The sequence below is a fragment of the Paroedura picta genome, chromosome 4, assembly GCF_049243985.1.
Source record: "Paroedura picta isolate Pp20150507F chromosome 4, Ppicta_v3.0, whole genome shotgun sequence".
Lineage (NCBI taxonomy): Eukaryota > Metazoa > Chordata > Lepidosauria > Squamata > Gekkonidae > Paroedura > Paroedura picta.
In genome coordinates this window covers 56,290,849-56,317,538 of record NC_135372.1, presented here as the reverse complement: position 1 = coordinate 56,317,538, position 26,690 = coordinate 56,290,849, and the positions used below count along the sequence as shown (strand labels likewise).

Here is a 26,690-nt window from a genome sequence, read left to right as displayed (position 1 = left end):
GGAAACATTTTGTAAGTTGCTTTGGGATGCCTTTGGGTAGTGAAAAGTGGGCTATACAAAACTAGCTCTTCTTCCAAATAACTTGTCCCGGCACACATTTGCTCTTCCAATCAAGCTTCAACTCGGCCATTCACTTGTCGCTGAAATCCCCCCATGCCTTGCTGAGAGTCACTTCAGTAGTGAAGACTTGGGAATTCTGATGACCACACAGAGAGGATCCAACTGCAACCAAATAGCCAGAGCCCCAGCACTTAAGAGAGTAGCAGCATGCTGCAGGAGATGGGGGTGGGGTTATAGAGCAGAACATTACAGCAGTTACTCCACACATCTACGCACAAGCACACGTTGTGTCAAAAATCTCGAGTCCATCCCAAGCCACTTTTCAGATGAAAATATTCAAACAATTCGTAGAAAATGAATTACTTTGAAGACAAAAGTATCTACAAGCCTGCAAATCTGAAAGTCCAGTTTTATAGAATGCTTTGTGTATTTCAAAAGGCTGTTATTATCAGAGCTGATATCAAGATATTACAATCAGACATGTGATAAGGTCAAAAATAAAAGGTATTTTTAATTTAAAAAATCAGATCAGGAAGCACCATATGATATGCAAATGAATCCATCTATATACATTGAAAATGTGAACTACAGCAAACATACTTTGCAGAGGTGCTAATACTGATCTGACAACATCCATCAGATGCAGTGACCATCATGAAGAGTTTTCCAGTTCTATTTTTTTAGTTTTTACAAATCAAAAATCATGGCTTTACATTTTCAAAATCAGCTATGAATAGTTATCACACACTCACATTTGTTTAATATCCTAATAATTAAAAGTTGCATTAGTGATTTTGCCAGTAACATACAAACTTTTGTTGGTTTCCCCTAAAATTTCCTCACAAATGCTACCATTTTATTACTTTCAGAAATTATTGAAAAGATTCTGCCAGCAGAGATGTGAAAAGAGCCAAGGGTTCATATACAACAACCTTACAAATGATAATTCAGAGCAGTTTACAGATGAACCAGATGCAATTTTGCACAGAAATGTCATGAACTAAGCCTTTTAATCTACTGTTCATTTTTTGGTTACTCACTCCCTGCATAAAACACCTCCTGAGTCCAGATCTTCACAGATCGGACAACAGTACATTTGTTTCTTTAAAAATTGGTGGTGTAAAGCCCTCCTTTTGTTTTGGTATTACTCTGGCTACCCCCACTGGGAGCAATACTCATCCACTACTCCCTAACACTCACTTTTGTCTGCTGCTTTTCCATGTTCTCTGCTTCATTTTGAAGCCAGACAGGAGGGTGGTGGTAATGAAGAGAAGAATAAAAAAAGGAAAAGCCATCAGAACACTGTACAGGATGCAAAAAGGAGCACAAGAGAATCCAAGATTGATGACCAAGAATACCCAGGGGCAAAATGTCAGGCTGGGACAGTACAGCATTTCTCTGGATGCCTTTTTTTATTGATCCCAAGCTGGTTTACACATGAATTTGGATTTTGCATGCCAAACTTGTCTTCACTGCTGTTATACAAGCATCCTTCAAAGTTCGCACAAAAATAGTTTTAGCACTACAAAATTCTTCAAAGGCAGTTCACAGGAAAATTCAATCCAAAATAACTTTTCATATTGCATAAGAACCTTTGGTATTAGTTTCTATTCAACATCTCGCTTCATGCAAGGGAATACTACAGTTTAATCTAAGTGCTTAGTCCAACACTTTACTGAATTTTTAGAAGAATGTGCAGAAAACAGTTATAACACCTTTAAGAGTATGTTTTCAAGAGGACCCCAGCGCCACAAGGTCTAAACCATATGCTACCCAATGAAATATATTTAAAGTGAAAAACTTGATACTCTGATTCATTTATCACACTTAATATTCTTTGTAGTACTGTACATTTGAACTTTTAACTTAAATAGTGGAGTATTTCAAAACAGACATTAGCACAATATTTATTTTTTTGTCCAACACCACCTCAACTTCCAAAAAGGCAGGATGTGAAAACTGTCACGTTGTTGATTTCTGATTATTTTTATTATAATATATAATCTGGTCAATCTGTGAATGTGTATGTCCAGCATATGACAATCTATGGGGACTTTATATGGCACTCACAAAGCATTTAATAATGTACATTTTGGTTGACAAATATATTTTCCATATTTGACAAAAATAAAACACCATTTCAAACTATGTATGACCATACTTATCTGCAATGTAAGGCGTAACTGCTCTACTGCCTGATTGTAGCTATTCCCATTCCACAGCAGTAATGCTTAAATCTATATTTTAGTGCTGTCTCTACCCCTTGAGGCATAATGGTTCCATAATGTCTTCCAGCTGAGACCAGATGTGATGAAAAGGTCAATGCAGGAAGGAAAAAACACACTCATATGCACCATATTACTTAAATAAAACCTTGATTAAAACAGTACAGTTTATCCCCCGGTGGCTAGAACAATGCTATTATATAGAACTGTAGTCACCATGAATTTTTATTCAAGTCAAAAGGCTCAATACCACTTCAAATAATACAGTTCTAATATTGTTTCCCATACTGGGAAAGCTTAGTTAGGAAGTCCAGCGCCACCAAGCCACTTTCATCCTGTCCCACACAGCAGTCAGAGAATCAAAAGCAGGGCGAACATCCAAAATGGTAAACTGATAGTTCTTATCTACTTCTCCTCCGTCGTAATAATCAATAACGTATCTGATGTTTTTCCCACAACGTTCAATAATCCAATCATGCCTATCAAAAGGCAGTTCGTAGCTGAAAAGAAATACAGTTTTTATAAATACTGAGATAATCAGCAAAAGTATATATTATGTTTTAACAAGTATTCAGATGCTCATCTGCCTCATTCTATTCACCTTCTTTTGAAGGTGACTTTTAGGACTTTCTGTTATAAATAAAGCCAAAACATACCCCATCCAGGATCGTATTCTGGCTCTTGGTGAATATTCCTTTGCTTTACCTCCAAACCGAACGAGCGTTGGTCCACATGGGCACTCCCTGAAAAGCAATTTCAAAAACACACAGGTCAGCCTCTAGCCAAAGCCGGAATGGTAAAGGAACGGTAACATTCAGCTACATATCTTTCCATGATGACCATGTTCAGTTCTTACCAATATTATTTACTGCTTAAGATGACATATATACTAACCGAGCATGAAGTGCTTCCCATTTTAAAATTTCCTTCCAAGCCTGTTCATTATTCTGATTATGAATCTTAATGATATTACTCATATCTTCAGCTTTTATGTCATCATCTTTCCATTTCCATCTAAAGAAAGCAATATTGAAGAAGTTAGAAAGTACTAAAGATTGTTCTATGTACTTTTTTCCTTTGCCAATGAGTTCAATGAACATACAGACTGAAGTCATGTGCACTGTCCATTTTCCTAATGAACAAAGAAATAACATGCACGCTCTAAGGATTATTTGTTCTAAGCATCTAATGTAACTACATGAATAGCCTCCATTTTAGATATCTATTACTGAAAAAGGAAAAAACGAACTGAAAAAAACCTTATTTATTTGTTTGTTGGTTTATTTATTATTTCGATTTATATACCGGCACATCTCCTCGGAACCCACAGCAGTTCACAGAATAAAACATTAAAATACAATAAAACCCCATAAAGCCCCCAATTTATAATAAAACAAACAAGTGGTCAAAAAGACTAATAATCTATCCCATCCTACCTCATTCAGATGGTTCAGATGGAGGCCGAGTCTTCTTCCATTAGGAGGGAGTGGGTGCAGGTCTAATAGACTCTAGTAGACTTTGGGAAGGGATCCTTGATGGAAACACCGGGGGTCTACCCTGGCCTCAACCAAACGCCTGATGGAAGAGCTCCATCTTGCAGGCCCTGCAGAAAGCTGACAATTCCAATAGGGCCCTCAGCTCTTCTGGGAGCTCCTTCCACCAGGTTGGGGCCAGGAACGAAAAGGCCCTGGCCCGGGTCAAGGCCAGGCAAACATCCTGGGGGCCTGGGATGACTAGTAGATTCATACCCACAGAGCAAAGGGCCCTGTGGGGGGCATAAGCAACCAAGCGGTCCCGCAGGTAAGTAGGACTCAAGCCACATATGGCCTTAAAGGTTAATACCAAAACCTTGAACTTGACTCAGAAACAGACTGGTAACCAGTGCAGATGGCGAAGCACCGGCTGAATATGGGGAGAGCGAGGACCTAGTGAGGACCCTGGCAGCCGCATTTTTTACTAGCTGTAACTTTCGGATCAGAGTCAAGGGCATGCCTGCATTGAGCGTGTGTTCTATAAAGTTCTACTTCTAATGAAGTTCCATAAGGTCTACAAAGGACATTTCATAAAACTTGATCCATTTTTCATGGTGCTCAATACACAAAGCATCTTGATCCAAAAGAAAAGATAGTGTACAAATATTTAAATAAAGCTGATTTGCACATTCATACTGGGAGAAAAAAGGCTTTGTGGATTGGGTAAAAATTTAAGATGCGTGTCAGCTCATGCACATAATGTGGTACCTACACATTCTTCATATTATTTAAAACATTTTTAGGCTGCCAGAGTCCACAAGGCAATGAACATAAGAAACACAGAACAATTAAAATAGTTAATTATAAAATTCAATTGTGAACACAGAAGCAAAGAACAGTAGGGGAACCAATAACCATTATTGGGCTATACCAGACAAAAGAAAAAGTCATCACTTGCTTATGAAAGACATCAATAGAGGTTGACAAATCAAGACTTTTAGTTCTATGGCAGAGAATGCTCTTTTTGGGGGCTACCATCCAACCACCCAATCTATCACCCACCTTTCCACCAACAAGATTCCTGATTTTATCCCCACAACAAACCCTGTTAGGAGGGTAAGATTGGTCCACAATCTCCCTATAAGCTTCATGGCAGAGTAGGGATTCGGACTCATGTCTACCAAAATCCTGTCTGACACTCAAACCACTACATCACACTGGCTGCCTACCTGCTGCAGAGTCTAAAGCTATCTTTGCTCATTAACTCAATTGGTAGTGGGCTGGAAAATGATCAGCAGAGACCTGCCTAGATTCCAATGCACTATATTAAAACAAATGAAACAGTAGCACTTGGGCTCAAATCTGCCCAGAAGTCATATCTCCACACCTAGTAGCCTTGGCTACATTGTGCTCATATGCATATTTCAATCACCTGAGAAAAGCAGCATCAAGTAATGATTGGATGGTTATCTCACAAATCACTGGTAATGTTCTCTTGGGGGCGATATCTAGCTTTTATCTCTTGTCCTTATGCCCTTCAAAGAAGCATACACTCGAGGTCACAAAATCTGCTCAGGATCCCCAGCACCAGAGAAACTGGCCTCAACCAGAACCAGGGCTTTCTCTGGGCTTATTAGACAGAACTGCTCCACCAGGCCTATGGTTGAGTCCCATAGATAGATCAGCAACAAAACTGGCCTCCCTACACAGCAGCTATACAGGAATGATATTAGATGTCAAATAGTTTTACCAACACAGCACTCTCTACCCCACTGGACCGAAGCTGGCTGTTTGTGAGATTTTTTAAAAAGATTTATAACTGATTAATATTTATGCTTTAATTAATGTTCAATTGTTATATAATGATGATGTAAGCTGCCCTGAGCCTTAAGGGAAGGGTGAATAGGAATGTAATAAATAATAATAATGTTAAATAATTGGTTTTAAAAGAATTCAAAAAAATGAGTGACCTCTTCACCAAAGATCTTACAATCTACATTTTGACAGGAAGGAAAAGGGGAGAAGAGGTGATGACAAGAAGAGGCAAATGCAGCAAAGGATGACTGTGAGCACATGCTTAGACAACTTGTCAGTCAGAGCTTTTTCATCATCGTGGCATAATTATGACTAGCCCCAGTACTGGGACGGACGTGCTGGGGCGGACTGCAGTTACCACGCAAGAATGAAAAAGCACATGCATGTGTTCCAAGGCATTTCTTAACCCGACTAAGAACAACAGGACTACCAAAGAGCTCTGCAAATTAGCACGTACTTCTATTCTTATTTCACTTACCCTTTCTTAAGCATTGCATTCCAGAACATTTGTTCTGAAGGATAAACCCAGTTTTCTTGAGAAAAAGCTCTAGGAATAGTAGATTCCTCTCTTCTGGTAGAGAGAGGAAATGGTTGACCAGGGGATGGCACTTGATTAGGGGGTGGCATCTAAAAACATACAACAAAGGGGGGAAAACAGGGAAATTAGATTATTTGGTAGAACAGAGAGCAGATTTTAACATTTTTCACTTAGATTCTAGCCCACATCCTAGCAAAACGCTTATCCAGTTCCTTCTGTAGACATTTCATGTAATTCAGGCTTTATCATTTCTTAAAAAGCTTACCCAAAGCCTTTCCCTTTTACATTCGGTTTAAGAATTTGTTAGCTATTAATTTAACTCACACTGGAACAGCAGATGCCTTTGCCAATAGTGGAGACTTCCAGTGGATTGACTCCAGTCATCTGAAAACTTCAATTCTCTACCTTACCCAATGAGTTTTCTTGATGACAAGGTGAAATTCATGTTTCCCTAGAACTACTGTGTGGACAGCTCCATAATAAACGTCTTTGAAATGGCTTGAAAATCAACTCCTAAAATGGTGTAAAATGTCGAAATCCTGCTGCTCAGTATCCTAATTCGTCATCAGAGTATAGGAAATTGCCTGCAGCATCTTGAATTTTTCAACCTTCACCACCTTTAAAATAAACACACACTACATTTTAAATGCAATGTTGTGTCTTGGAATTTTTCAACACGACACTTACCCAGGAAGTTCTCTTTCCCAAAAAAGTGATAACTAGATAATAGTGGGTTTTCTTTCTATAAGGAATCAAGATTTCTTAGGGAATCTGATGAACAATTACCAAGCCATGTGAACTAAGGGAGGTCTCAAGCATCTGTTAGAATTTTCTGTTTAGCTTATTTAATATGCAGCTTAAACATGGAAGGGGGGCAGGATACAAACTGACCAGGTGATAAACTTATTAAAAACACTGCTAGTCAAGTCTCCAATAATATGGTAAGAAACAAGAGTAAAAAGAAGGGGGGGGGCAGTAGTTATTTCAACTCAACTCATATTCCAAGAAGAACAAAGTACAGCACGACCTAAAAGCTTAACCACACACCATCCACAAGTGTGTCAAGAGGGCTATGCTTTCAATCCAAATGGAAGACACTACCTATTCTTGACAGCAGTCTCAAATGGATAAATACCATTGTCTAAGATCAACCCCAGCACGGCTGGCTTTTTCAGCCCAAACTACAGGATGAGCAATCCATGCTGTTCTCAGTTCAGCTATGTTATCATCATACATACATATCAAAACATTGCCTTTATAAATATGTATTAAGAACTATGACATGTGCCTCAAGAGAGCCATTGCTCTTGTCAGAAGTTTAAATCAGCACTTGTACATTTCACAGAAAACATACTGGAAATAAAAAGAAAATTACCATGTTTCTGGGATCAAGCTTCTCGTGCCCCTGAGACTTTACAGGACATTCAACATATTCATATGCTCTTTCTTGATGCACAGGACTAGAAACATTCTGGTTCTCATCAAGACTGCCAGCTGATTTCATGTGCATTGGGCAACCTAAAGCAAAACAAGCATGCAATTATGCAACGGAATTTAAATTTAAAGGCAACTGAATTAGGAGCTTCATCTCCCATCAAGCCCTTAACTGAAACTTTACTGCTGCTGCTATAAATACAGTGCCAACCAGTGTTGCTGGAAATAGATTTAGCAAGACAACCTTTATACTACATGGTTGGGGGGTACTTGGAAGAGCAATTTCTGGAGGAATTCCATGGTCTTGAAATACAGATCTTTTCCCTTTCTTGGTAATGGTGGGAAAAGGAGAGGGGGGAGAGGAGGATCCAGCAACAAAATTCTCCCATCTCCACTGTTAGGTCAGGAGCCTGCACACAGAATCAGGTCAGCCATCACAAAAAAATGGAGGACACAGACAGGAGACTGACAGTACATCACTTATTGTTCCTGAAACTGCCACTATGGAGACAAGGAAAGTACAAAGATTCTCCACAGTATCTCCTCTTGAATCAAGGCCACAAAAGGGAGCAGAGCATAACTCTCATCTCTTTCTGCCTAAAAACAGAAAGGAAGAGAGCCACATGCACGACCTAGTTGGCAGTGGTATTCTTTCTCATGCCAAGCACACAGCCCAGCCACACACGTGGTTTATGGCAGTGTAACTTTCCATTCAGAGCAATTACCTTTTACTGCACAAGAATGGCAAATTACTAACCCATTCTGAAACAAAAAATTACTTCAATTGAATGAGCTCTCTGAAAATATGGTACGTTTTCTAAGCAAATAAGAAGAGCCCTGCTAGATCAGACCAGTGGTCCATTTAAACCAGCATCTTGTTTCATACAGTGGCCAACTAGTTTGGAGGGCTAACAACAGAACAGAGAGGCTGAGGATTAAGAGATTTACTGCCTCTGAGTGTAGAGGCTCCCTTTAGTGACCATGGCTAGTAGCCAGACTATTCACCATAGATTTCTCAAATCTTCTTTGCCTATGACCATACCTACATCCTCTGGCAACAAATTCCACACTTTAATGGCACATTGAGTAAAGAAGTGTTTTCTTCTATCCATCCTGAATCTACTACCCATCAACGTCCTAGATGCCCTCAAGTTTAAAAATTAGGGGAGAAAGAGAAAAATTCTCTCAGTCCACTCTCTCTACCCCATTCATAATTTTACAAACCAGTAAAATTATGCCAGAAACTTCAGCCTCTCCCAATAAGAAAAGTGTACCAATATTTTTCCCACTCAAACTCAGCAAATTCAGACCTCATTAGCAAATACCTGAAGTTGGAATTTCTGTTCCAATGTACATCACTTCACTTACCCACACTAAATTTAATTTGTTATTTTGTTGCCCATCAAAGCATATGCCCACGATTTCTGCCCAATGTGCAGATAATCACAGATGTGATACTCCCTGCAAAACACTGGATAGCCCCTACTCCCTTCATAAGTGGTTTGGTTGTTTAAAGGTATTTGAAATTTGAAGCTGGAAGGTCACATGCATCTGTGCAGATTTCCACAGCTGGAAGGATAATGTAATACATGACCCTTTATGTAGAGAGCCAGTAATACATGACCCTTTATGTAGAGAGCCAGTTTGGTGTAGTGGTTATGAGTGCGGACTTCTAATCTGGCATGCTGGGTTTGATTCTGCACTCCCCCACATGCAGCCAGCTGGGTGACCTTGGGCTTGCTACGTCACTACTTCTTCTTCTTCTCCACCTCTTCTTCTTCTTCATCAGCAGGGACAGCAGGAGCACTCTCCTGCTGTCCTTCAGCCTCTCTTGCTCCCTTGCTCAAAACACTGTTCAAAAGCACTAAATGCAAGCTTATGTACCTTCTCACAGAATTGGACCTCTAATAAACTCTAATGAAAATCAGCAGTCTCTTACATATCTACAACTCAAATGAATTAGTTTTCTCCCATCAAAAAACCCTGATTTCAGGTAAATAGGTGGCTAATTGTTCACTGAACAGCTAGCATGTCTTATTTTTTTTCATTTCAACAACAACAACCTTAAGTTACACATTTAGAGCCTAAAATTCTTGTCATATTAACACATGGATTTAATATGGAAGCTGTCTGTACACAAAGTTTTAGAAGAACTCTTCAAAAGCTCTGCTTGTTTTTGCTTGAATGAGCAAGTTACCTTCCATTTTCTTCTGATGCATGGGACACTCAGAAGGAGCAGTCTGAGGCTGCTGAGATACATCTGCTTGAAGTGGTAATGAAGGAGAAGATGCAGATAGACCCATGGCCAATTTTTCTTTCAAATCAGATTTTGGGACAGAACATCTGAAATGCAAAGCAGAGCATTTGAACACAGCTAGGGGCAGGTAGGTTAATTGCATCAAAAACACTGTCTGGAGGCTGCCTCCATTCTCCTGGACTCACTCAAGAAGAGCTGGGGTATGCCTTGCACACAGGGCAGCTGGGCAAGGGAGATCCACTCCAGATTAAGGGCTCCTCAAGGGAGCGTGGACTTGTGTAACAAGATGAGAGAGATGGCAGTGACAGTGGATCCCACCTCTGTCCCCGAGAGATTGCTCCCTTCCCACCCAGCTGGTGAGGAGAGGAAAGGGAAGGCATGATCACCATGATGAGGCCAGGAGAGAGAGGAGTAGGGATTTCCCTATTAGCAAGGGCATTGCTTCCCCTTCCAGGACAGGTCTCTGACAATTAAGAGACATTAGACAGGAGGACAGAGGGTGAATAGGAATGACTGAATCCCTTCCATCAGGCTTGGTCTACACACAGTGAAGCTGCCTCTCCCAGGAAGTGGAACTCTGGAGGGTGATGTAGTACCAAGAGGGGACTGCCAGCTTTCTCACAAACATTAAGCATGGATTTCATGAACTATAAAAGCTACAGTTTAAAGAAAAAAAGAATTGATAAAGTTTAATCAAATATCCCCATTTAAAAAAATACAAATTTCACATATATGACTGCAACACAAGGAAGTGCTTCCAATATGGCAAGATGATGTCTCTGTAATGGGGAGTCAACATTTTTTGCAAATTCCTCAAAAACCACATTACGTAATCCTGCTTCCTTTGTTAGTTTTAATTTTTTTTGTCCCTTTTCCTCCTCACATCTCTTTGGCCTACTTTAAAGCTAACATCAAGCACACAGAGAAGTACAACAGTGAGATGGGAAGCAATAATAATTATCACATTTGAAAAATCATTATACTACATTGCTCAAGCAGATATATGAACAATACCACAAGCAAGTGACTAGACAGAGTGCCAGCTTGTGGGTTTAATGGCAAGTTTCAACACTTTGGGGAAATTTTATTCTGAGAAAGACTGGCATCTCATGCCCAAAGCCACCTTATATCAAGTCATGTAATTCACAGCATCTCTCTGGGTCTCCAGCAGAGTAAGAGCTTTCTTCACAACGGTTATCTGAGATTCATTACCTGGAAATACCAGGACCAGACCTAGGATTTTCTGCATGCTCTTCCTACTTATCATGCATAATGTTGAATACCTTAAATCCTAGGGATCATGTCTTCATGAAAAAAAACTTATGCGTACCTTTGAAAGAGCCCCAATTTATAAGTGAGTGAAAGTAAGCTACTTCTTTCTCTGTGGAAAGAATAAAGTACTTTTTGTGTGATATACATAAGGCACACATATCATTTACCGTGTAATATAACTTCCTATCTTTTTTTTAAAGCTGACACACAGTAAAACAGCTTTAATTGAGGCAAATGACAATATTGGCAAGATATATTTTTCTACAGGATATGACTGCTGATGGAAGCACTGTAATGTCTACTGCTCATTACCCTAGCAATATTCCTGATTTTCAGCCCATGCCTATTCTAGATTTGCTGGCAGCCACCTCAAAAGGAACCACTGTAACACCAGTAAAGCAATCATTAAAACAGCTGCAGATTAACACAGAAATGGGGTCAGAGCCCCTCGTAGGGATTCTAAATAAATACTGTATACTGGAATTACATAAAGAATCCCTACATACAAATATATTAATTTATGCACAAGGTTGCCTATAGAATATCACACATTAATCGCATACTCAGTTTTCAAACTTCTGTGTAGGAAGTTGATCACACATAAAGCAGTCCCACATCTGGGTGTTTTGGACTGGTAGCAATAATTATTATTTTAAAGGTTACCGGATGGTTGGAATCATCCCTGGGATACAGAAAAAAACAGATCAGATATTTTTATACCTGAAGGCTAGAAAATTACAGAATGATAATTCTTATAAGAGTGTCTCTACAGACTAGGTACTGGAAGACCCCAATTCTTTACCATAAACAAACAAAATCCCCAAACCTTAGGGGAGGCAAATGGAGAGGATGACAATTTGGGTTCAGTTTAGTTTAGTATTATATTATTATCAGGTAGAGACAGGTACCATTTGAGTGCCCTAAACAATCGTAAGGTCACCTTGCCAAGTAGTGCCTTTACATTACTATTAAATACACAAAACACAATCCCAAGTGAATGAAATGGAAAATATTAGCCCTTGGGAAATATTTAGGAGTCTTGGATGGATAATCTCAGGGTAACCTTGCTAAGCACCGTCTTTAACACATATTCAGCAAGATAAACTCCATTTTAAAATCAGAGTCCAGTAGCACCTTTAAGACCAACTAAGATTTATCCAAGGCGTGAGCTTTCGAGTGCTGAGGAAGAGTGCTTGCACTCGAAAGCTCACGCCTTGAATAAATCTTTGTTGGTCTTAAAGGTACTACTGGACTCTGATTTTATTGTGCTACTTCAGGCCAACAAGGCTACTCATTAGAATACCTCCATTTTAAAAAACCCTTTTCATTTTGTTATTTTGTCCGCCTCCAGGTAGCTTCAGATTAACGATATGTTTCATCCTCGCAACAACCCTATTAGGTAGGCTGAACTGGAATCTGAAACGTGGTCACCGCCTCAACACCCGGGGATCCTTCCCGACTGAATTGCTACACGCATCCCAGACCGCCTTCTCCAGTTCTCATCCACACGCGGGCAGAGGAAAGTCCCATCACAGTCTCTCTGCGACCAGCCGCCGACAACCCCCCAGCCCCCGACAACCCGCAACCCTGACAAGGTCGCCTCTGCTCAGGGGAGAAACAAGCACGAGTTACCTCAACCGCTGCCTCCTTGGGCCCAGTCACTAGGACACGCCGGGCGCCACCTCTCGCGAGAGTTCGGCGAGCAAGGATACCGAAGCGGCTCCCATCGGCGAGATTTGCACGCGGGCGATATGGGCGGGGTTTCGATTGCGGCGGTGTGTGAAAGGAGGGGGAAAGAGGAATGCCGTGTCTGGTAACCGTGGCAACTGCGGAGGCTGCTTTTCTTCACCCGCGCACGGATTGTTCCTCTGAGTCTGCCGGAGAGAAGAGCTGGCTGTGTTTGCGGCTAAATTTTGGAACGGCGGAGAAGCTTCGATCTCAGTTGAAACCTGACTACATTTTCAGCTGTGCAGCGACGTCCCACTATCACACAGGGGAGGCTAAACGGTGGCTCGCCAGATGTCTATGGACTATAATTCCCACGAGCCCCTGCCATCTTAATCCTGGCAGGGGCTCATGGGAATTGTAGTCCATAGACATCTGGCGAGCCACCGCTTGACCACCCCTGCGGCATCCCGCAGAACTTCTCACTGTTTAGACTACTTGCATTTAAATATATATTGAGACAGCACTAATGAGCTGATATTTCATAATCCGAAATGAAGTGTCAAAAGGTTGCAAGTGCTATCTGTAGGTTCAAATGGGTAGTCGTGTTGGTCTGAAGTAGCACAATAAAATATGTACCTGTCATGTAAGGAGTTCATAGTCTGAAGAAGAGGGCTTGCACTCGAAAGCTCATGCCCTGAATAAATCTTTGTTGGTCTTAAAAGTGCTACTGGACTCTGATTTTATTAGTAGCAGTGGTAATTCACAGCTGCAAAAAGCATGTTAAATATTATCCCAAACCTCTTAATGCAGCAATAAACATTCGTTTCTCCTTGAATGTTTGTCAGAATCCTATGCAATGTGCATGGAAGACTTAAAAGGGTTCACCAATAAACTGGGAAAAGGTGGTCTGAAAGTCCCTGCTAGAGAACAATGTAACTATAGGACTCTAATAATAGAGATGATTGTGGAACTACTATTGAAATGTTTCCCGCACACAGCACCACTTCTGCATATATTAGGTTCATACAGTTCTGAGAAACCAAAACACAGGCCATCAATCCTGTTTAATAACTCAGCAGAAGTTTTCTGGCTTCCAGGAACTCAACAAAAACTGGGAAGGGGGGTTTAAAGTGTTGACATCTCATGAACTACATTTAGTTTTATGGTTTGGGGATTAAGCCCTGTTTATCGTCATGATAATCTGCTAGTAAAAAGGTAAGGAAATTTAATGGCAGAAGGGAACACATTGAAACTGTGATGTGCAATACTGTAGCTTACACAGAAACTACCACCAGGGGGCGCTAATGTGCATGCGCAGCAGCTCCGCACATGTGCGTTTGTGTTCACCAGCGTGCCGGGGGCCGCGCCTGCCTCTTCCCCCCACCTCTCGTAGCAAGAAGCTAGCAGGGCTGCTTCTCTCGCGGCCTGGTGAGCTTCTCGCTGTGTGGGGAGAGGCAGGCGTGGCCGCCAGCAGCCTGTTACTGAGGATTGACGACCCCCGCCTTACAGAACCGAAAAATGAGAAGTTGACAGGAAACGAATGGATTGTGTAATGAGGCCCTAACTTTCAAATGGAGGATAATATGTGTAGTAAAGTCTGAATAACAGATTACCTACATGTTACAGCACATGATACAAAGACACTGACATAAGATCACTTTCACACTTTAAAAAGTCACTGGTAGTTTACTACCTTTTAATGGGGTCCATATTCTGCCACGTCACTCTGCTTCGTGGAGATGCCTGCTCTGTATACATAGAAGTTTTGGACTCTGTTCTCAGAAGAAAACTGTAGCTACACCATTCTCTCAGCTTTGAAGCACTTTTATTAAATAACATTGAAAAGTTTCAAACAAATACCAAATTATGTCAATTATAGTACGATTCAGATGCATAACACTTGCCATTTTAATGAAAGAACTTCACCGGGAAATAACGTGTTCTCTTCCTTTTATTCTTATTAACCAATGCCTTGAATATACATGCACCTTATTGCTTATAGACATTATTGCATATACCTTGAACAAGATCAGCCTACAGCGATTTATACAAAACAGCAAGGCTTTCAAATACCAGTGAAGTGTGAACTCATGTATATGCCTCTCTCACAAGCAACATGTAAGACTAATCAAGCAGATGGTCAGATCTTATTACAGTTCACAAATTGTACAGCCATTTATGTCTATTGAATCAATACATCTTTCCCCATTTCCTGTGCCATCATAATTAGGGGCAACACAACCAATGCCACTACAGGGTTTCAGTTGACTGTAAATGGATTCACAGATGCCATCTTCTTTCTACCCCTGTATGGAATTTCATTATTACCTTTATAGAACTTGTGCTATGGTTTAGTAAGGCCTCATATCATAGACTCTTTTCCCATCATGAATTTACAAACTAGTGCTTCTGATCTGTTGCATGGATTTTAGTTTTGTGAATTAAAAAAACACACGTAACACTAAACAGAAGTAGTACCACCATACATCTGGTTGTACATTTGAATCAGATTACTAATAATGTTCAACTATACATTTCAATTGCCAGTTACAACTACCTTAAAAAGCTTTCTGTGTTATATTTTTAAATGTTTTTAATACTTTATTTTGAAATTGTAAGACACAATCCCTATACAAACTAATCTGTGCAGTTCTAAGAGTTTGTTTCTTCAGAGAGGAATCGAAGCAAGTACTTTAATTCTGGATAATTCTAGTGTAGGTATATATTATAAGACAAACAATTTTTAGTTTTGTTTTAGTATCTAATTTCTGGATAAAAAGTGCACATCTTCAAATAATACCAGTTGGACTTTCAACTTGGTTTCTCAGCTAATACTAGACTACTAGTGCAAATATGCTTGAGTTCTTGGTTTTCCCACCAAATCAGTGCATAAAAATGGGACACTGGACATTTACAGTTAAGGGTTCTCCTCTGAGGAAAAGAAGACATATTAGTGAGTGATTCCCACTATCCACTCGGAGGTATGAATGACTTTTCTCCTTCCTCGCTGTTGCAGGAGTCATCCATCCTTCAGTTCTGGTAACTCCAAAATCAGTGAAGCTACTCTATAATTGGACAGAAACATTAACATATAACATTAGTGCAATTATAAGAACAGTTAAGTGTAGAATGGTTAAGACAGGTAGGGATCCTGCAGATAACTGGTTGATTGATTGACTGATTGATTGACAATGACTTGGCAGACACAAGAAGTCCTTTTTTCCTCAGAGGAGGACTCTTCACAGTAAATATCCAATGGTCCATTCTCCCTCTGAGGCAGAGGAAATCTAGATAGGACATCCCATAGCAATGTCTTCATTTTCTGGGTCATCATCTTCTGTGCCTAATATGCACCCAGTGCTCTCCTGCTGAAGGCAGTGGCAGCTGAACCACAGATATTTATCTTATAATGCCATAAAATATAGAGATGGATGACCATGTTGCTACTTTTTATACTGCTTCCATTGTGGCTTGTTTAGCAAAGGCTGCATTGGTTGCCAGTCATTAACAATGAGGACCTGCTCTTTATTATTTATTTATGCAGCCATGTCTTCTTGATCTTTTTGTCTATGAAACAGTTGGGCATGGTGTCTATGAGTACACCTAGATGTTCCAATCTCTGTGTCAGGTCTAGGAGTTCTTATGCAGATTCACAAGGAATCCTTGGGCTTGTAAGTACTGTATGGTTTTTCTGTGTCCTCCCTTGACTTGTGTCTTGAGCTGGACATGATTAACAGATCTTCAAATTAAGGGTGGATATGAATTCCTTGTTCTCTCAGCCTTACAATTGGGTTGAGCAACACTTGAGGAAACCCTCAGATCTGTAGATAGAACAAAGGGAAAGCTCTGAACTGAAGATTGTTCTCTCTTACACAGAACTGTAGAAATTTCCAGTGACTTTGAAAGTTTGGTACATGAAGGAAAGCGTCTATCAGGTCTATCAATAGGAGTAATCTTCTGGTTGTAAGGATTCGGTGACTGATTCTGAAATGTCTTAATTTCATGAATCTGTTGAGGCATTTCAGATCAAGAATTGCTCTCCAGTCACCAATATTTTTGACTCTGTAAAGAAAATAGAGTACATTTTATGTCTCATTTCTGAATGAGGAACAGGCTCTATGGCTTGGATGTTGAGAAGATGTTTGATCGTTTTTATTGTTCTAATCAATTTCATGTATTCCTGTGCACAGGAAGTTATGAATTGCTCCAATGGGTATTTGTGGAATTCTATGGTATATCTTTTGGTGTCATACCCCCCTCACATCATCACAGTTCCTCTGAAGAGAATGTAGAATTGCCTGCAGAGGAAGCTGAAGCAGCTGGCAGTCCCATAGAATTGCGGCCAGCTGGATCAACTCATTCTAATCAACTCCAGGCTCAGCCAATAGGAACTAGCAACGCTTCTGATAAACTTACAGCATCTGATAATTCTGTGGAGCCTCCTCCCAGTCTGACGATGTTGACAGAAGCTTAGAGTAGCTTCACAAGAAAGGCAGAGGTCAGCACACCTACAAACCCAGTGCTGTGTGCAAGACTCTTGACAGTAATTGCAGAATCATTCCTGTACAGACTACAAGTCTGATTTAACGTAGGGCCAGAAAGAACACAGCATGGATACAATGTGGTCATATCTGAGACAGCCTAGCTTCACATTCTTGCTTCTGATGGCCTGGACTGGTAACCATGTCTTTGGATCCACCTTGCTGGCATAGTGATTACCCAGCTCTGATTCTTGGCTTACTCTTTGGACTTCCCTGGCTCTGGTAACCCTTTGGCTTCTGACTCATGGCTTGTTAACAATCCTGTTCTCAGACATTCCTTCCAGTGCAGCCCTGTGGCTGTAGGAACTCCGGTTCCACTCACAACCTGTACTCAACAGCTGTTCCAGCTCAAGGCCTCTCTCCTGATCCAGCATTGTGCTACTGCTGCAGCAGCAGCACACCAGATCCCACCCACCAGCACAGTTGGTTACTATTTCCACTGCCCAGATGTTAGCATGGGACTTGATCCAGATGTCCCTGAAGCGAAACAGTCTTGCCTTAGAGGTTTTCTCATCTTGATTGGTCCTGTCCAATATGATGTCATGTTGAAGTTTCCCTCATGAATGGTTGTCTTGGCTAATTCCAGTTGGATCTTCCCACTCATGTAAATCCAGGAAATACATGCTGGGCACAAAAGGAAGATTTTCCAAAAGGCCTTCTGTTGTTGCATCTTATAATTCTAGTGAGGGCCTTCTTATCCCTAGTCTCCACTAGGATCCTATAGAGTGCATCACCAAACACTCTGCCCCTTCCCACCTGAATCAGTAGGCCAATACTATGGTAATATGCCTGCCAGGCATGCAGCCATAATATTCTTCAGGCTGCTGCTACTGAAGGCATGACCCTGGAGAAAAAATATTTTGAGTCCAAGGTTGCATCCACTGTGAAGGATGTGGGCTTGAGGAGTCTTCATCTAGAAGGTGACTGTTGTTAGGGATCAGTTGAAGCACATTTGTGGCTCAGAATATGGCTGTCCTGGATACTATAAAGGCCATACCAGAGGTTCTGAACACCATGGCTGTGACCTTGTGTGCTTTCCTTAACATACAATCAGCTTTTTTATCCAGGCTCTCTTATGGAACCTTGACTGTTTTCCAACAAAAATCCTGAAGACTGTAATGCCTGGAAAAGCTCATTGTCATATGACTGTAAGGCATATAATTTTTTTTATGAAACCTGGGAACTGCCTATTAACCATAGGCTTCAACCATTCCTCCTCCTCCCTATAATCTTTGTTACTCTGTGAAGGATTCACTTCCCATTGTGTGCTGTTTCTCCCTCCTTTTCTGTTAATAGACTTTTTGTTAGTTGGCCAAGTAGAGCTTTTGCTAACCAGTGGGGCTTATCCTAAATCCTCATGCCTTAAAGGGAAAGGAGAAAACAGCCATGGTGGCCATTTTTTTTATCAACAGGTATGCATAACATGTTAGTTTTGGCTGATCAAGTCATGAAACAGAGAGGGAGCAGCAACTGCTTTCCCAGAAGAGGAATTGGAGGCTCCCCTCACAGCAGGAGCAAGGGAGATCTCCATTCAGACTGGCAAGGACCCTAGCAATCTTGCCTTAGCCCCTGCAGTAATGCTGCCCTGTCAAGAGCCACAAAAGGGCTAAAAAAATCTCTGATACCTGCTGAAGTCAGTCAGAGTCTATGGCTCATTCAAGCTTCTTAACTAAGAACAGTGGTTATTTTGTATACTCAAATGCTGGCTGCGGAGGAAAGCCTTCTGCCTCCATAAGCCATCCTGACAATACAGGAGCTAGAAGGAACGAAAGGCTAATCAAAGCGCTCATCAATCCAACAGCTAATCAGGAAAATACCATGTTAAGCCAATGGATGAGTAACATACCTGACTCTTGGCTCTTTAATCTCTCCAGAATTTATCTCCCTCACTAGACAATCCATGAGGGAAGAAATTGGACACTTCTGTCACTGAAAAAGCCATAGAACAGGCAGATGCCTAACCAGTCCTTCTTTCTCAGTCTGCTGGTCTTAACTTGCTTCTTTCCTGAGTTGCTAAGTAAAAAGGCTTGAGGAGAAAGGAGGTAAGTGAAAATTCAGACGTAGAGCAAGTAAGGAAGAAGTGATACTTAGAATTTAAGGAATTCAGAATCAGAAGAAATATTAGAGTGGCTGTATTAAAGCCTGCTCTCAAACTGCTCTCTTTGATGAGGCAGAAACATAACTGAAGGGTAGGCGATTCCCTTAGCAAAAAAGAAGTAGTTCCTGCCTTCTGCGTGGATAGTGGGAATCACCCACCAAGATGTCCTCTGCCTCAGAGGGAGAACATAGCAAATCAAAGTAACTAGTGTGTCAAGATATATTTTGTTGCTTCATACTTACTCATCTAAGATATTGCCAGACTAAATTTTAATAAAGACAAACAGGTTTCGAAAATGATTGTCAATCTGTCACTGGCAGAGTTTTTACTTCAGGCATACCTTAAGTCTTGCCCACATGTACGGATAATTATAATTCCCCCCTCCCCCAAATGTTAAGAGCCATTCTTGAACTGTTTTCAAAATATCTACATTTTTAAAAGATTACCATAAAGCGTGGTGATCTAAGAAACAGTCCCAAACCAACACAAAATCATGCAACTACTGGCACACTTCTTTCCATCTAAGCCACAAGATTTTCTGCACAGCAACATACATTCATATCTCAGTCATTAAACAATGTCTAGATGTTGAAAACAATTTTCATAATACTAATTTACTATTATTTACTACTATTTCTGCAGATGATTTAATATCACAACAAGCACACAGTAAAGGTGTTTGCTATTTAGTATTACATAAGACATCTTTCTGACCATGAAAACTCCTTCAGTGCAGAGGAGCCAAATGCAACCAGAACAGAAATTCTCATGCATTTTTAGTTCTTCATCAGACACAGAATTTTCTAACACTAAAAAACAAAATTTTCCCCTTGAATTTAAACATGCTAAAGTGATGTTTTTCTAAAGATAAAACTAAAATTACAGCAGCAAATTATGCAAAAAAAATTGTTAGTGCTAAGGTTGGTCCTATCAGTTTAAGTCATTTGTGGACTTAACAGGCAAGTTATTGGACTCAAGCCACCAATAACATTTCCCTTGTTATACACTACCAAAATGTATACACTACCAGAAAGTTCACTCCTAACACTTCAGTTCTAACCACACTTGCTAGGCAAGAACCACTGGACTCCATAGGATACTTTTGTCAGTAAATATATGTACAGATGTGCTGTACAACCCCTTCAGATGGACAAAAGGATTTTCCAGTGAATGACACCCATCATTTGGTACTGTTTAACAGTAATTTCTTCCACCAGAACACTCAAACCTAATGTTCCTAACACTACTTCAGTTTAGACTTAGTTAACTACCCAGTGTCATGCCCCTGGACAAAATCAGAGGTCCATATGGCTGCTATTTAATATGAAGGAATGTCAGACAGGAGCTCTGCATGTACAGCTAGACCATCAGTACCACATTCACAGTAGACAGGAAAGACTCATGAGTGTTCTAGACATACCACCATTCAAGCAGGCTTCAGCTTCCTCTCTTGTCTTCATGCCATCTCTCCTTTACTGAGAATGATTTCCACACCTACCCTCAACTGCACATATAAAATTTATGCACAGGTGTAGTTATGAAGGTCAGAAAAATCATGTGAAAGGCTGAATGTAATGCAATCCAAAGGGCACATTTTGGCTATCCCTATCATAGTAATCTGCATTGGAAAATACATCAGATTGTGAAGATACACACTACAAACTTAAGGTAGTTGGATAGAAATCTGTTTACAATGGATACTGCAAGGAAATATTCACTGTTATTCACTCTTTCACGGTATATCATATTTTTAAAATATCTTACGCTGAAATGTATAAAAGTGCACACAGCCTTGGTATTTTAATAGAAAGCAACTTACCACTTTTAAATATTCAAAGTAAGTTTTCTACTTATGCAACTTGTACATATTATATGACAGCAGCCTAAAATATATATGCCATTTCCTTCTACAATAAGAAAATTGCATTAAATTCTTATATGGCATCTCAACTTTAAAAACTTAAAGAACATACTCTTTTGTCCAAGTAAGTAAAAGGAAAAAATGGGAAGACAATGATCTGTTTAGATGATTCCCCAGTAATAAACACTGCTGATCTAAACCAAATCCATGCGGTACATATTAATTGGAATGTTAGATAAAGCACTTTCAGTTGTCCAAATGGTTGATCGTAATATTTTAAGCTTTCCAAGTTATAGCCTGGGGTATAGAAAGCCATGTAGGAAGATTTTACACATACTGTGATCCCCCCCCCAAACTCTTCTCTTCAGACCACAACCCTCATAATGCAGCTGGAAAAAATGGAGGAAGGTTGTAGCTGCCTAATAGACTTCTTGGATACCTGCCAGCGATATGAAAGGCTATTTCAAACTGCACAACTGAAATGTTTTGACGAGGATTTCCAGATATTGCAAAGTACTATCATGCTCCAATTCAACTGTGAAGTGACTTGCAAAATATATCAGTAATGTTCTGCTATAAAACATGGGATGCTACGTGATGCTATGTGGACTATCTGAGAAGCTCCTTCTTTCCTAATGCAAACTCCCCAAAATATCAAAAGGCACAGCCACCCAGTTAGGTCTTGCCCACATTCACAAAGTCAGTAAGTGCTGACTTCTTGGTTTGGCCAGCCATCAACACGCACATTTTGATTTTGCTGTTCAGTGAAATCCAGCTACTCCTCTTGGTATCCACAGCTGCATGCAATTTTGTAGCAGTCTTTTTACCAGTAGTAAGGAAAGAAGAGTGCCTCTCAAAGAAGGATGGATATTGTTACTGCTTCCAGGTGGTTGTGGTAGGTTGTAATGGTAGATTGTAGAAGCAAGAAGAGCTTCAGAGTTACTTCCATCGATTTTATTGTATTGGTAACAACTCCTTTTCTTGAATATTGCTCTTAACACATTAGATCAGGTCACTACTTTCAAAAAGATTTTAATGTTAAGACGTTAACAAAAATATTCAGTTCTATTTCAACTATTAACTCAAGGCAGCCAATTTGCAAATAGCAAATGTGTTAGAACCTGTAAGAAGGCACTTTTGCCAAATCAGAAATGGCAAATCAAACCTAAACAGCACCTAGTACAGTACAGCCAACTTCTATCATGTAACAAGCCTGGACTATAAAAATTACGGACCATTAACAATCATTGCATTTCCACCAAGGGAAAAAAAAGCAGATATTTATAACTGAATTTCTGCAAGGCTTTTCTGTCCCCCATCCCCACCTCTAGGATATTAAATGACGGTTTGGAAAACAATAACTATAGGCCAGGATTAGTCCAACTCGGGCCCTCCAGATGTCCATGGACTACAATTCCCACGAGCAAATGCTGGCAGGGGCTCATGGGAATTGTAGTCCATGGACATCTGGAGGGCCGTAGTTTGACTACCCCTGCTATAGGCTGATTCACACACTGATGCTCATAATGGATGACTCTGAGCTGAAAGTGTGAGTGGCCTCTACCGAAAGCACTGCATTCAAGGAAATGGGAAACCTCCTCAGTGGCTTTGAAATATGACCAGTCTTTCACACATGCGAGTTACTATTTGTTCTGCCAGACCTTTAAGAGATAAACATGATTTGAACCAATAATGATTGGAATTGGCTTAACTGATATAACAAAAACTGGATACTTAAAATGACATCTTCTGAAACCAAGACAGAGAATTTGGACATCTCTGAAAAAATGGGAGAATCTGCATGTTTTAGTTACACTTGCTTTGTGCCTATATTATCTAGTAGCCACAGGCTATTTATCTGTTTCAAAATATAAATTTGTGTATAAGATTTGCTAAGAAAGCAACAATAAGCCAATACTCAATAGAAACATGAAGTCTGTTCAAAAAAAAGAAGTCAAAACAGCCTGTTCTCTAGTGTTCCTGCATATTTGCATCACAAACATAAAAATGAACACCACATTAGCAGCAAAGTATGACATCCAATATTAAAAAAACTTTAAACACAAATACAGGTGAATATTTCATCATTTGATAAACAGTTCAAGAATAAATACACAAAGATACTCTGGAGGCCATAGTAGAAGAGAATTTGTGTACAATTAATGCAAACATGTTTTTCAATAAATTTTCTTTACAAATGCTTCCTTTTCAGACAGTCTTCATCAGCAACACACATTTGCAAAATTTTGTTAAAGGCTGAGCAACTTTGAAGTATAGTTGTTTCTTACGATGCCAGTTAATGCATGCGCTTTGTACAGCTGCTCTAGAATGTTGGAAAAAATGAAAGAAAATGTGTTTTTTAAAAAGTGTAATTTTGTGTCAATGGGCCCTTTTTCTAACATATTTTAAATGAAAATTGAATGTGATTAGTAAAACATTAAACGTTGCTTAACAAGCTCAGCAGCTTTCTGACACCCATTTACATTCCAAACTTATTAACGTTTTCTCCTTCAGTAAGTTACACACCATAACAATGTCTTGGTTATATGACAATACACTAAAAACATACACAGGTCCCAATAGTCATGACACTGAAGTAACACTGAAGTAAGAATTTGCTTTTATCTCCACACAGCGTACCATGCTAACATGTTATGGAATTTAGATAATTTTGTTAAAAGATGGAAAGAGCAGCAGTTTATCCACAGCAGAATATAATAATAATAATAATAAAAAAGAATTAATTAAAAGAAACCCCAAATTCTAATTTAGATCAGGTTATGTAAAATTGCACTATAAATCCCAGAAGGTTGTATCCATGCATGTAAGGCAGCAGAAAATGCAGTAAGAGATCACGGAGTTAAAGCAAAATACTTGCAAAAATGTTTTTTAAAAAAAGTTGTCAAAACAAGGGAACCTTGATTATGAACACCAAACATTGAGAAAGCAGAGAAACATGCCAGGAAAAGTTGTCTTATTAACAGAACGTAAACTAGAGACCCTGACATTCACAGGCAATTAAAAACACATTAGTCTAAGAAACCTGAGTGAAAATTCTTAGGAACATAGTGCTAGAAGAGTTTGTTCCTTTACAGGTTCATTTGTAATTAAAACACGCTGCCAAGGTATATGCAACATGTCTTTGTTTCCCATTCCACCAAATGTTAAGTCTTTAAATGAAGTGCCCAGGCAGCTGGATAAGGGAAAGGCTAAATTTAAACAGAGGTAATACCTTCTTTCCTTAAGAGGAACTTTTTATGGCAAAAGTGTGCATTGTTCTTTCGATGAATCAAAAAAATGCTGTTCTGAGGGTGTGTTTTTAAAGTCTTCTAGTCAGATTTTCCATTCTTATGAGCTTTGACTTCTCCTCGTCCAATAAGACAAATAACTTTGTAACATCCCTTTGTAATTTTGACCATCCACATTAAGTTCATGACATCCAACACAATGCTGGAGATAAACCAGGCGCTTTGAGCTGCAAATCCTAATCTGTGGAAAGCTTCTGTTCCATACTCAAAAGCAACATAAGTATAATACACTGGCATGACTACAATCCTTGCCAGGAAAAACGCAACTGTCATGAGCACACCGTTGACGATGTTGCCTTTTGAAGACTTGGAATACCCCAACACTTCAAAAAACCACCTATGAAAGAAAAGACATTCACACAAATCAAATCAAGTAGATAACATGCTTGTCATATTCTTTATAAACACAAATTGGGACCTGAGAATTTGTCAGCTATACTAGCATCCCATTTATCAATTCCTGCCTTTTATAAATGCTTTATATCTAAAAACTTTCTAAAAACAGCCTCTAAGATGCCTTCTCCAAACATATGAAGCGTTTTCTAATAGCACAGCCTTTCTGTTTTGACTGTATTGTGTGACACACAAAGCAAATGTGGCAATATTGCTTACTGCAGTCAAGCGTTTTGTGACTAGTTTGTGTTCTTGACAATCCACAGTTTAACCAAATATGGCTTAGTGATGACTTAACAAACGGGTTGTTCCAGGAACTGTGATCTGTTGATATGAAGAATATTAAACCATGGTTTGTACCTGATATGCTAACTGTGGTTTGTACTAGTGGTTTATTATTATGTCTGAATGCAGAAATACTAGTTTATTCAATTGCACTAATCCTTTTACTGTGCAATCTTAAGTAGAACTACACCCTTCTAAGTCTACTGAAGTTAATACACGTTAGTATCGTAAACAGGATGGAAAGCCAATTCTTACACCAGTGTTTCCTCTCTGTCATGCTTACTGCATCATACTGGAATAGTGTAGGGTGTAATACTGCAAAGAATTGCAGTGTTAGCCTCCTGAATAAAGGGATACAAGCATGGACCAACTGAAACTCTTGCAATTTCTGCTGCACAGTGCTTTTAAAGGACATTCTTTCTCTCTAACCATACCTCCTCTCTCCAGCTGATAGCTCACCAAGCATTCAGACATATTAAACTCTGGCTCAGGAACCATGGTTTGATCAAACCTCAGTTAGTTAAAACATCCAAATACAGACAGACCAACAAAGCAGGGTTTGTTGGTTTGCACCAGATGAGAGTTCAGTTTACTAACCATGGCTTATACCAATTGTGGTTTGCTGGAACATCTGAATTTACAAACCACATTGAGAGATGGCAGTATAGGGAAGATGTCTCCACTGTCAAGATACAGAGAGGAAACATATGAAGCAAACAAACCAGGCTTACATGCCATCTAGAAATGTGTTACTTGCATTTGGGAGGCAAACCACTGTTTAAACAAACCACTGCTTTTTGTTTTGTTTGATTTATAGCATTAAAAAACATGGCCAAATAATGCAGTTTTTATTCTTGTAACTGGATGTGCTTGATTTTGGCTAACAGATCAAAATGAATGGAGTCTTAGCAATGAGCTCTAAATTGAAACTAGATGTCTTGAAAGTCTCTGATCTAAATGAAAGTATAAACATATTAACATTGCTCCCTTTCAGTTTGCAAAAAAAGTGCTGGAAAGCAGAATTACCCCATTTTATCCAAATGCCATCAACCATGCAGCTTTCCTCCCTTCACAATTTTCCCTAAATGGACAAGACAAACAGACTTTCATGATCAGACTGGGATTGTTAATGCTTTCTTTTGGTTCAGCTCCATATCACATGGGTGAAACAGGAATGTGTCCCCACCATATACACACATCCAACCCTATTCCTAGCACTGGCATGATTTCCCTATATGATACTCTCTCTTACCTCTGCATTATTATAGCTAGATCCACTTGGGATGGACCTGTTCTATAATTTATAATTTGGCACAGAAAGGAAGTAAGATGTCACTAAGGTTTCTAAGTAGGATCTGTGCCTTGGCTCAGCTTGGAGGGTACAGGACATTGGTAAGTGCAAGTGGAACCTTATGGTAGAGCACATGACTTCTTTTGTATGCAAGCATGGTAAAGGTAAAGGT

At 39.7% G+C, this 26,690-nt stretch overlaps 2 protein-coding genes across 12 annotated transcripts in view; both read right to left on the bottom strand.

The window, feature by feature from the left end:
* Positions 1-546: 546 nt before the first annotated feature.
* HCCS (holocytochrome c synthase) lies at positions 547-12,858 on the bottom strand. Of its 2 annotated transcripts, none has more exons than XM_077332957.1 (7): positions 12,706-12,858; positions 9,742-9,887; positions 7,486-7,628; positions 6,051-6,199; positions 3,180-3,299; positions 2,942-3,028; positions 547-2,785 (listed from the first exon to the last, which is right to left on the bottom strand). In XM_077332957.1, exons 2-7 carry the CDS (start codon positions 9,845-9,847, stop codon positions 2,587-2,589), a joined length of 804 nt encoding a protein of 267 aa, XP_077189072.1. In that variant the 5' UTR covers positions 9,848-9,887; positions 12,706-12,858; the 3' UTR covers positions 547-2,586. The 2 variants fall into 2 exon arrangements, with proteins under 2 accessions (XP_077189072.1, XP_077189073.1); XM_077332958.1 differs by lacking the exon at positions 12,706-12,858 and adding an exon at positions 12,377-12,632.
* Positions 12,859-14,679: 1,821 nt separating this feature from the next.
* TLCD4 (TLC domain containing 4) overlaps positions 14,680-26,690 on the bottom strand; it is an 83,172-nt gene continuing 71,161 nt past the window's right edge. For 9 of the 10 annotated variants that reach the window (XM_077332967.1, XM_077332976.1, XM_077332968.1 and 6 more), the window contains one exon: positions 14,680-24,886. In XM_077332967.1, the coding sequence (XP_077189082.1) occupies positions 24,571-24,886 (316 nt within the window). In that variant the 3' untranslated portion in view covers positions 14,680-24,570. The remainder of the gene's footprint in view (positions 24,887-26,690) is intronic. The other variant, XR_013230129.1, reaches the window with a different exon arrangement.